The following is a 12,017-nucleotide window of genomic DNA, read 5'->3' as shown; positions in this document are numbered from 1 at the left end:
CCTCGGTGTGAATCCTCTGTAGACAAAAGTGTGACCCCCGAGGCCCATTCACCCCCAAATTCTCAAAATGAAGAAAATTTCTTACAAGCAACTGGTCAAAGGCAGGCTGCCTTCCATGGGCTTACAAGATTCTCATGTTCCAGATAAGGACAGTCAGTCTCCTTATTTAAATTCTGTATCTTACAGGGGATTTCCCATTTTAGAAGCATTCTTGAGACGTTTGTGTACCTCTTTAAATGGAATCCAGCTGCTTCCAGGCTTTGCAGGGTTTGAGGGTGTCTTCAATTTTTCAAGGGCATTTTCAATGGCGTCACCATAGTTATCCTGAAACCACTTTTCATGAGGCGTTTCTGCTGGGGCCGCTGTGATGCTCCTGACGTGCTCCAAAGCAAACACGATGGGCTTCATCAAAGCCGTGTGTTTCTCCCGCATGATTGCAATTTTCTCCTCTCTGCCCAGGAAGACAGTTTGACACAAATAAGGTACAATTTAAATGTATGAGGTGTGAGTCAATAGTATAAAAGAATAAGGTGAAATCAAGTAATAAAATATTAGCAAAGAAACTTACAATGTGGCACTGTCAAAAATCCAGCACATAAAAGAGGCAGCTTCTCTTTGCAACAAATGGTGCTGAGAAACTGGATATCCACTTGCAAAAGAATGAAGCAGAACCCTTACCTGACACTACATGCAAAAAAAACCTTCAAAATGGATCATATACCTTAAGAGCTAAGACTGTAAAACCTGTAGAAGAAAGCATAGGGAAAAGGCTTCTTGACACTGGATTTGACAATTATTTCTTAGATGTGGCACAAAGCACAGGCAACGTAAGAAAAAGTAGGTAAATTGGGATACATCAAAATTTAAAACTTACATGCATCAAAAGACACTACCAAGAGAGTGAAAAGACAACACACAAAACAGGAAAAAAATGTTATCTTTTTTGCATATCGTGTATCTGATGAGAGATTAATATCCAAAATATAGAGCACTCCTAAAACTCAACAATAATAAACAATCAATTAAAAACTGGGCAGAGGATTTAAATAAGACATTTCCCCAAAGAAGATATACAAGTGGTCACAGGCACACGAATTGATGCTCAACATTTTTAGTCATTCAGAAATGCATATCAAAACCACAATGAGATACCACTTCACACCCATTTGGATGGCAACTATCAAAAAAAAAAAAAAAAGAAAGAAACAGAAAATAACTAATACTGGTGAGGATACGGAGACACTGGAATCTTCATGTACTTTTGGTGGGGCTATAAAATGGTGCAGCCACTGTGGAAAATTGTTTGGCATATGACCCAGCAAATTCACTGGGTCATACACAAAATAACTGAATGTCTCTAGCAGGTATTTGTACACCAATGTTCATAGAAGCACTGTTTACAATAGCCAAAAGGTAGGAGCACCCCAGTGTCCACTGTCAGACAGATGAGTAAAAAAAAAAATCTGGTCTATCCATACACTGGAATATTATTCAGCCATAAAAGGAGGAAGTTCTGACACAGGCCACAACAAGGTTAACCCTGAAGACATAATGCTGAGTGAAATAAGCCAGACACAAATGGATGAATACTGTGTGAGTCCTCCTTACACAGGTGCTTATAGTCAGATTCACAGAGAAAGCAGAACAGCGGTGACCAGGGGCTGAGGTAAGGAGGGAGTGGGGAGGTACTGTTTAATGGGTACTGTTTAGAGAGCTTCTGTTTAGGATAATGAGTAAGTTCTGGGAGTGGGTAGTGGTGATGGCTGCACAACACTGTGAATGTACTTAATGCCACTGCACTGTCTGCTTAAAATGGGTTAAAACAGACAATTTTATGTTATTTTACTTTTTAAAAAAAGCAGCAGCCTCGTTTTCGGAGCGTAAGTAGCGTAAGTGCATGAAAACATACTTGCGTAAGGTGTTGTTGTTTTGGACTCGCTTCACCTCATCTTCGAGCTGCTGAATCCGTCTCAGGACGTACATGTGCTGCTGTAACAGGACTCCCAGCCAGAGCTCATCCCAGAGAACAGTGACCCTGCGCAGCTCGGCCACAAGCATCTGGACCTGCGGACACAGCACATCGCAATGCTCGTCTCCCATTGGCTGAGCACAGCTCTGCAGACACAGGAAACTGCATCTGGGTCCATCGGCCCATACAGAACTGTAACTGGTGGTTCTGCCTACCAATACAGATTTGTAAAACCAATGTGGGTTATTCTAAAAGCTCTGTTGCTCAGACATTTCCACGACAGTTTGAATGGGCTTTGTTTTTTGGGGGGGCTGGTTATAATAAATGCTGTTTTAAAACACCGGAGTTGGGCTTTTGTACCTGTAACACCATGGTTGGGTTTGCAGAGGACAGCTTATCCACAATCTTGCTGTAGCAATCCTGCATCATGGCTTGGTCTTCATTCAGCCCACTTTTGGGTTCATCCTTATTGCTATCTTGAGAAGCAGGCGGGCTTCCTCCCTCGCATTCAGAAACCAACAATTCTTCTCCTTGAATATTGCCAAGTAAAGTTGGAATTGCAGAGGAAAACTTATTCCCTAGAATGAAATGGGAGGGGTTAAGGTGTACTTTGGATATTTCTCCCATGCGCCTACATCAAGTTAGGGGAACCGTCGATAATCTCTAAGTCCAGAGCAGCCTTTAAAACTAATGGGGGCATTCTGTGCACTAAACCGACCAAAGATCATGGACAGTCTGACTTTTTACACACTGAGCTTTTTATATTCATTAATATTATAAGTTAACAGAAAATAAATGGGGGTAGGGTAATAAATAAGTCTCAACAAATAAAGGATTCTGCCAGCCAGTCAAAATCTGGGTCCACCCGTCACTCAGCTCAGCGAACGGGGGAGTGACTTGGCCTGTCCATGCCTTGCTGGTGTACGGCGACACTAAAGATGATGTGTAAGGCACACATCCTAGTGCCAGACACAGTAGCTACTCCCTCAATAAACGGCAATTATTACTACTGAAAAAACGACAAACTCTATCAACTCTGGAACACAAAGCTGAGAAACACCTAACAAATGCTACCTGCAAAACAACTGATACTTAGTAGCGGTGCCTTAGTCAGGCATACCTGAAGCCTGCGACTCACTGCTGAGCGAAATGGTGCCCACGATGGCTGGGTACAGAATGAGGTGTGGGCAGTCCTGAGCCACGCGGCAGAGCAGGTTACAGATGCTTTGGCGCACATACACCTCAGGGTGGTTGAGGCGTGAGAAAAGCTGTGGAATAATCCCTTCAGGAGAAGAAATAAACACACTTTAAAGTTATTATTATATAAACAGTCAACAAAGTGGATGCAAGAGAATAAAACCTGATGTGTCAGCATCACTTCTAAGGGCCTCTGCTTTCCCCCTGTGCTAACCGAGAGCCATAAACAGTGGCTCCTAATTTGCAAATTGGTCAGGTACAGAGCTATAATCACAATCCAGAGCCAGTACAGAGTGTTCTAGAGAAAGGTGTTTCCTGTGAATGCTCTAAAAGGAGGAGACATAGACCTTTTACAAAGCGTGTATGAAACTGTTTGAAACTTATTTTTACCACTCTCTCCAAAATGCATTTTGTATATGAAAAGCATCTGCCCGTCAGCCTCCCAATCCTCTGAAAGGTGGGAGGGAAGGGATGTGACAGCAGTCCAGAAGTCCTATGAACGGATGTAGCTATGCTCACACATTCAAATAATCAACACAAAAGAACTGCCATGTTTTCCTGTCTTAGCTGGCCTACCCAGAGATAATTTTCCCTGAAACACTTGTTAGACCGTCACCTCTCCACGGGGCAGTAGGGGTTGTTTCCAGGCCGTGCTCCAGGTACTGCCGAAGCTCGCCAGCATGTTTCACAAGCAGCCGGAGCAGCCGGAGTGTGGCCATGACGATCACGTCGTCGGTGCTCTGCTCCGCGCGGTGGCTCAAGTGCAGCCTGGGGTCATCCTCATCTAAAGGAATCTGGGGTGGAAGGCAGATGAGAGAAATGAGAGAACAATTCAGAATACTGCTTCCGTGTACTAGGAAAGAAAGGTCAAACAAACGTGGCTGACGACACAGAACACCGTGCTACCTACCTGCCCAGCGTTGAGTTTCAGGAAAGTAAAATAGGCACTGCAAGACAGTTTGTACAGGCTGAAGATACGGTCCACCACCTTCCTCCACACGTTAATAACGCCCTCGGTAGCACTTTCGTCCAGTTCTGACAGCCATGGGCAGCTGGACAGCAACTGACGCCAGATAACATCGACCATATCATCTTCCTCATTATCTTCACCTTCTGTTATCTGGAGCGTTATATCTTCATCCTGAAAAAAAAAAATTGGGCCAAAAAAATGCTGTTTTTAACACAGCTGAAAAGGGAGAAAGGTACCTGATTTTCCTGTCATATGAAAGCATTTTTCTCACCAAATTACTCCCCACTTTGCATGATACATGCTAAATCAAAGTCAATATGCTTCTCTTTGTATTTCCTAATGTAGCTAATTAAGGATATAAGCATTTAGCAAAGATTAAAGCTGTTTCTGGACTTCAGATGTTCCAAGTTACCATGTGATGTTCTGCCTGCAGAACATGACACATCATCTGTTGAACAGTTTGCAGCTGAGTGAACAGATAGTCACAACCACCGTGCTCTGTACAGCACTGGGCATGCGCACAGCAGCCTTCCCAGACAAGGATGGATGCCCAAGCCCATGGGAAGAACTGAGTCCCTAAGTTTAGCTTAGCAAAAAAGATCCAAACTTAGACACTTAAGTCCTACAATTCTAGAATCAACAGAACTTTGAGGAGGAGGGAGTAAATCCCACAGATAATCTAGTCCATTAGTTCTCAATTTGGGTTATATATCAGAATCGAGTGAGCGTAAAGACACATGCACGCGCACACACACATCTTATCTAGAATGTCTGGGGGTGGGGCGGAGGCACAGGCATATTTTAAAAGTTCCCCAGCCAGTGTTAAGAACCTGATTTCTGATCAGAAGAGCAATTACAAGAGAAATTTACTTTACATAAAATGAACTTCACCTTTTTTAACAGGACCCTAAGGAAAAAACTTGATTTCTCAAGAAATTACCTTCTTCTTTGACAAACATTACTCACTTTCATCTTAAAAGCCAGTTTTTATTAGAAACAAAACAGCATTAAATCAAGTAATTATGATCCACTTTCTCAGAATGAGTGAATCAGAACTGTGACCTTGACACTATTTCCCCAACCGCTGCATCATGTCTTCCTTACCTGAATCCCTGCAGGCCGACACACAGCCTGACCAAGAATACCGTATATTCTCTCTTTTTCTTCTTCAGTTACCGTGTCTGGAAGCAGGTTTTGAACTTCAGATTTTTCTCTAGGCAGCAGACGAACACCTTCTCCCTGACTGTAAAAGTAAGCAAGCCATCAGTGTTGCAGCTACCAAAACTTTACCCTATCAGCAGACATTTTTAATCCATTTTGCAATGCATTAAATAAGTCACACATTTCAGCATACATACCTGGCGTTGTCCACCACCTTTCTGCCCCACCTGTAAGCCCAACTGGCCAAGGCTGCCCACGACTTGGCTACTTCAGGGGCCTGTACTGAAGACAGGTGATACAGCTGTCCCAAAATGAAGTCGGGCTCTCCAACTCCAATGTGCACTGCCATGATGAAGAAAATAACAATGAAAGAACTCAGCAATGCTACATTCATACATTTCTAACGGCGTCTCCATTAACATTTTCGGATTTTACTACCTACAATCAATAAGTTCCATAATATTACAGCACGTAATTTGATGAAGCATTCATTTGTATTCTGCTTTTCTCAAAGGCAATATGTTGAGATGAATCACTCAGCCTCCCAAGTAAGCTTCAATTATCATCCTGTAAAACACGTCCATGTCTTTCACGACACTGAATTTCATAAACAGTTCAAGTGTCAGATGTGTTGTAAAATGTCTTGCATTCTGGATTTGAACGGCTATTTCCTATGATTAGATTCAGCTTAAACATTTTGGCAAAATTAATATATAGGTGATGAGCATATAATCTCAAACAGAGATTCACAAGGCAAGTTATCTTTATTCCCAGTGAAGAAATCGTCTGTTCTAATGCCATTTGCCGACATGAAGATTTTATAAAGATCACCAGACATTCCCTTATGAGTAAGCATCAAGACCCTATATATAATACATACGTTAGAATTATAAGACCAATGTCAGTATTTCTGTTTCAGGAGAGAGGTTAATTATCTCCCAATCTGTAGAAGCTGGACAATCAATGGTGCCTACCACAACAGGCACTCAACTACCAAATGAAGGAACTACTCTGTCCGCAGGGTACCTTTCTGATACCAGCACTGTCAGGGTATGAAACTTGAACCTTTCTGTAATGTCCCTGGCTCCATCCATCAAGGAGACCACAGGCTACCACTATTTTATATCTTTGTTGCTCCTTCTAGTGTGAGGTGGAATTTTAAGATATCTGGGGCAGGACCTTGTTCCCAGCAAAAACATTTAAGTCCATAAGAGCACCGTGAATTGGGAAGGCGGTAAGTATGGCCTGGGGCAGAACTCAGAGACTTTCGGTGACATTAGATACTAAAGCCATGTGTTTTAGTTACTTCCAGGAGATATACTAAATTTTCATAGACACTTTTTGTGGCCAATACTACCTAGCATAACATTGTAATGTTTAAAATAGGTGCTAAAATAACTTCTTAAATTAATATTTTAACACTAACAAGAGAAAGAAATCCTACCTGTGGATTCACTCTCAATCCGAGGACACTCTTCATCCATCGTATTAACAGATGGCAGTTCTATCAGAGTGAGGATGTTTTTAGACAGAGTAGAAAGACCTGAGAAGCTCTGCTGTTGCTGAGCTCTGTACACCTGTTTCAGCTGCCCAGAAATTTCTTTCCATTCTGCCTGGATCCATTTAGCCAGTGTCAGAATTGACTTGGCAACTGCATATTCAGCTTTGGCAGACTTGCAGAAAGATATGGCACAGGAACTCAACATTTCCATTGCATGTGTTGACTGGCCTATAGAAAACCAAAAAACCAGCCCTTAGAGAAGTCTTCAAAGCAAACGATAGACATGATTAATGAACTTTTAAGAACATGCATATTCAGTAATAATCAATGATCTCTTGAAACATTTCTTACTTTAATACATAGTAACAAAATTACTTGTTTTAAAAGTTCTAACTTACAGAATTACAAGAATTTACACATAAATTCTTATTCAGGACTCAAATGTTCTGCAACAGCTGGAAAAAAAAAATCATCATTTCTAGTACGTCCTTACAGCATACCGTCATATTTCTACACCTTATTTTTCTTATAGTTGTGTATGGACCATAATTCACTTTACTAACCTGCTGTATGTAACAACTTGGTCTTTTCAATGTCAAGTTCAGGCCCCCATTTTTCATCCACTTGACCTTGAGTTGATAGTTTTTTAAAATGCTGGACTAGATCCTGTGCAGTGGTGGTCTTGCCCAGCTGAACCTCACTACACTGTGCCAGCAGCCTTGTTGCAAGTGACACGTTCCCCCGTTTTCTAGCAAATTTTGCTGCTGTGAGACCTAATTCCATGAGATGGCTTCTAATTGGAACTGTTTGCTCTGGAGAGAAGAAAACATTTTGTTAGTTCCTGATTGATCTAATCCCAGATTGCAAAGAAACACAGCCGAAAAATTCTTCCCCTACTATTACCTTCCCCACAGCATCTCTAAATACAGAGAACTCAGTTTTCACCATCTTTAAGTCCCCAGCAGTTAGCACAGTGCTTGGCATACACCATACATGACAAATGTTTGCTGAAATAAATATATACAACTAAGTGGAAAGCAGTAAAAGTCATTCGCTATATGAAATGAACTTTCTAGTTTCTGAATCTTTTAAGTAAGAGCCTAGTCCAAAGGGGGAAGAGTGAAGAGAAAGACCATCCCTACTTCCCATGTCAGTACCTCCATCCTGCCTTTCTGTCCTGGGTTACTCCTGCCTTCCTGGAGAAGAACCAACCCTTCTTGGTTTCCTCCTCGCCCAGCACCCATCCATGAAAACTGGCGTGGTCCTGCCCAGGCTGTCTCCTCTTGTCACTCTGCACACTCTGCCTAGACAACAGCATCTACTCCTCTAGCTTCCGTTAAGCAAATACTGAGGACTCTTGAACCTTTGTCTCTAGCGGACCTGACACCCAAGTCCCACCTGCTTACCAGTCAACTACGCTCAGGTATTTCAAAGGCACTTTAATAACCTGTGTCAAGTGCAATCCATTTTCTACCACCCTCCAAACCTTTTACTTCCTTCTCCTATTTTCTCTTTCTCAAGGAAAGGCACGTGATCAACCTGGCTACCTGAGCAGGTGCCTGGTAGTCACCTTAGGCTTTAATTTCAACCCTCATATGACTCTGCTTTTTTCTGTCCCTACTGCCACTACTTCAGTTACTTTCAGTGGAGACTTCAGCTTAATGGGCCCCTTTCCCTCAGTCTTATCCTATTCTAATCCATTCTCCAACCTGTGACCTAAGTGATCTTACACAAAGGTACATGTGAACACTTAACTTGCCTTCGATGGCTTCCCACTGCCAAAGCCCAAACTCCTGAATGTCACTTGTACGGCACTGAGGCCTTGCACTCCATCCCAATCTCAATCTCATCCAGCTTCATCTCTTTCCACTCCCCTTAGGGAAATTGAGTCATCTAAGAATCTTCCATTGTTGCCGCTGGCCTTCAGTAGGATGTTTTGGTTTGTTTGTTTGTTTTTTAACTCATCAGTGTGCTTTCTTTTTCTTCTCTACCTCCCTCGGGTCTCAGCTTAAATGGTACTTCCTCCCCAGACCTTTCCGAATCCTGGGATTAAATGGTGCCCTTGTTGTGCGTTCTCTAGCATGTGCACCTCCATTCAGGACTCCATATTGCTGCCCTGGCCTGATGTCACTTTTCCCTGCTGGACTCGAGAACCCCTTTAGTGCCAGGAATGCAGAAAATAGGCTTGTCTTGTTCACCCCTACTGCCAACTTCAAGCGCAGTACATCTGGCCCAAAGCACACACTGATAAACACTTGCTGAACAAAGAAAGAAAACTAAGGAGTGGAGCTCTGTCTCCAATGTCACCACTGGGTCACTGACTTCTTCTTCCCGACTTTAAAGCCTGTTCAGTAAGAGGAGGATGGAAAAAGAGGTGGCACTTCTAACTCTATTGTATGTCATGCTCTGTGCAAGGGTTTTTATATATATATATGTTGTCTCATCTCCTACAATCCTTACAGAACCATAGGAGTGGGGTGATCCCCATCACTGAAAAGGAAAGTGATTCAGAAGTTTATTTAATGACTTCCCTATGGTCCCTCAATTTGCAAATGTTGGGCTAACGATTCAAACCCAGGTCTATGTGGCAGTGAGGATACTGGTGAATCACAATTACCCATAATCACCCTGAAGTGCAAGTTCATACCCCAACATTAGCTTAGTTGAAATGTAATACTCAAATACTCAGTAACCCCAGCTACCACGTTTTCCAGTAAAATTCTATAAAATTCTGGCAACTTTTCCATTTTAGAGCAATAAAAGTAAATTGCTAGCATCCCTTTAACATGGCAGACATTTCTTTCTTTAAAATGAGACGTATAAATATTAATATGTTTTCTAACTATTCATTTTGAGTGTTTAAAATTTAATATTCAGTGTATTATATCTGACAAAGAATCTGCACCCAGAACACACAGACAATCTTAAGACTTCATTTAAAATGGGCAAGATTTGAACACTTTCGAAAACAAGGTGTCCAGTGGCCACTATGCAATGAAAACACGCTCAACACCATTGATGATCAGGAAACTGTAAATAAAACCGCAATGAGGTAGTTAACACTACATACTCACACCAGGGACTAAAATTACAGACAGACAATGCCAAGGATGGAGGTGCCAGAGGGAATGTAAAAGTACAACCGCTTTAAGAGAAACTGCCCAAGTACTCGGAGCGTTAAACCCTATGAGCCAACAACCCCACTCACAGGGACTTATGGGAGAAATGCAAGGACACCCCCAGCCAGACTGGTATGTGAATTTCACAGCAGCTTTATACATAATAGCCCAAACTTGAAAAAACATGAATATCCACCAAAGGGTCTATCCATACAGTGGATAGTAAACAAAGTGCCAAGCAGGAGAAGCCAGGCACGAGAGCGCACACTTCATGATGACATTCAGACAATACTTTGGTAGAGGCAAGACTAACCTACAGTGGTTGTTTGGGACAGGCAGGCAGGTGGGAGAGAACTGTGCAAACGTGTCAGGAAACCTGGGTAGGTCAATGTTCTATATCTTTATTTTATTGGTGGGTACACAGGTAAAGGTGTGTCACAACTCATGGAACTGGGCACTTTAAGACATGTAAATTACATCTCAATAAAGCTGTTTGCGAAAAGGCCTCATTACCTTTTATTTTCTCCAACAGCTGGCTCTGGTACGTGGTGTACCTTAGGGCCTGCATCCACGGACGCACGTCGTGCTGCTTACAGGAGCGCAAAGCCTCGCTGAAGAGCGGGATGAGGCAGTCCTGCCGCAGAAAAAGCACAGCGCCGTCATGTGCGCAGGCATCTAACACGGTTACCCGGCGCTGGGTCCCACCCCCCAAGCTGGCCCCTGCACCGTGACTCCAGGTTCATCCATCAACCTCTCTCCTTTCCTCACTGTCTCCTCTAACCATGAGAGGAAAAGCCTCTAACGGGAAACCTTTGTTTTGCCCACAAAAAAATTGGTTTTCAGAATATAAGTCCAATTTATCAATAAATTTAGCAATAAAGTAGGTATACCAAAAAAAAAAACCCAGCATATTTACTATTAAGCAGAAGCTAAATTACAGAAAAACAAAACTACTGCTTTATAAACACAATCTCAAAGATTGTAATTTCCCTGGGAAGAGCCCATCTTTGGTTAAACTGTACCATGTCAGGGAAGAATGGGGATGTCTTCATTTTAGTCAAATCTAAAATTTATATAATCTGCCCAAGGGAAATGTATTTACATGCTCCAATCTCTCTTCCAAAAAGAAAAAGGAAGAGAGAGAAAAAACAATTAAGCAATTACCATCCTTGAGATTATGGATCTTAGGTTCTCATCCCATCTGCCTCACACACTTCTCAAAAGAAATCTACCTGAAAATGGCATTCTAGATGTCTGGATTTACTAGCTTATCCAACAAAAACTACAAATGCTGTTTTATTATAAAAACGTGAAAAATAAGTCTCTGTCCTACACAAGCGCCTGTTCATGTTCCAAAGAACATCCTGGTAAAAGTGCAGACGTACGCACCTCTGTAGAGAGTCTGTTAGAAACTGTGTTCTCCAAAGCAGAAGAGCAGTACAGCTGCAAGGTGCTCAGAACCGGCAGAGACTGGGAAACCGTCAAAGTAGAAAGTCTTAGTGGTCCGATAGCTATGCGCGAAGTTTGCTTCAAGTACTTGACCACGTTTCTGAAACAAAATACTTATTATTAATGAATGAATGAGACTTCCCAGCTTATAACACCGAAGGATAACGCAGTTTGGTAAGACGCTTCCATACTGGCAGGGAAGGCAGAGGAGCAGCCTGCCCTTTAGGAAATGACATAAGCAAGTCAGGACACTGCTTTGGGGAGTTTTACACCTTACTGGATTCCAACCTCAGTACATGTTGGCAAGTGGCATTCAATCACAGGCCGAACGACTTGAACAGCTAAGTGCAGCTCTCAGGACCAGCACCGCACTGCTCTGGTAAGTGCTTCCCGCCCCTCGAGTATTACATTTGTCCTAAGGTGTACACAATGAACATTCACCTCGATTCAACTTACTCAGTTACAGACTGCCACTTCTGCTCTTGTTCTATATGGGTTAAAGCAGTTGCCAAACAAACAGAGCTTCTCAACAACTGAACTTCAATGGATTTCTGCAGTTCCCTTGGATCTGGACTTAGCATGTTAGGAAGCAGTTTTTTCATATCTACAGAAGTTAAATAGATTCCATTAAGTTAATTTGCTTTTAATGTG

At 42.3% G+C, this 12,017-nt stretch overlaps 1 protein-coding gene across 4 annotated transcripts in view; it reads right to left on the bottom strand.

Moving 5' to 3' along the window:
• SMG1 (SMG1 nonsense mediated mRNA decay associated PI3K related kinase) overlaps nucleotides 1-12,017 on the bottom strand; it is a 92,567-nt gene that overhangs the window by 26,884 nt on the left and 53,666 nt on the right. For all 4 annotated transcript variants that reach the window (XM_019666897.1, XM_019666900.1, XM_019666898.1 and 1 more), the window contains 13 exons: nucleotides 11,823-11,970; nucleotides 11,307-11,466; nucleotides 10,431-10,551; nucleotides 7,362-7,610; nucleotides 6,742-7,026; nucleotides 5,495-5,639; nucleotides 5,241-5,379; nucleotides 4,077-4,307; nucleotides 3,783-3,960; nucleotides 3,090-3,251; nucleotides 2,330-2,547; nucleotides 1,910-2,064; nucleotides 229-451 (listed from right to left, as the gene is read on the bottom strand). In XM_019666897.1, coding sequence (XP_019522442.1) covers nucleotides 229-451; nucleotides 1,910-2,064; nucleotides 2,330-2,547; nucleotides 3,090-3,251; nucleotides 3,783-3,960; nucleotides 4,077-4,307; nucleotides 5,241-5,379; nucleotides 5,495-5,639; nucleotides 6,742-7,026; nucleotides 7,362-7,610; nucleotides 10,431-10,551; nucleotides 11,307-11,466; nucleotides 11,823-11,970 — 2,414 coding nt within the window. The remainder of the gene's footprint in view (nucleotides 1-228; nucleotides 452-1,909; nucleotides 2,065-2,329; nucleotides 2,548-3,089; nucleotides 3,252-3,782; nucleotides 3,961-4,076; nucleotides 4,308-5,240; nucleotides 5,380-5,494; nucleotides 5,640-6,741; nucleotides 7,027-7,361; nucleotides 7,611-10,430; nucleotides 10,552-11,306; nucleotides 11,467-11,822; nucleotides 11,971-12,017) is intronic.

Source organism: Hipposideros armiger, unplaced genomic scaffold, assembly GCF_001890085.2.
Source record: "Hipposideros armiger isolate ML-2016 unplaced genomic scaffold, ASM189008v1 scaffold_480, whole genome shotgun sequence".
Lineage (NCBI taxonomy): Eukaryota > Metazoa > Chordata > Mammalia > Chiroptera > Hipposideridae > Hipposideros > Hipposideros armiger.
Note: the sequence above shows the minus strand (reverse complement) of the source record. Positions and strands in the feature narration are given on the sequence as shown.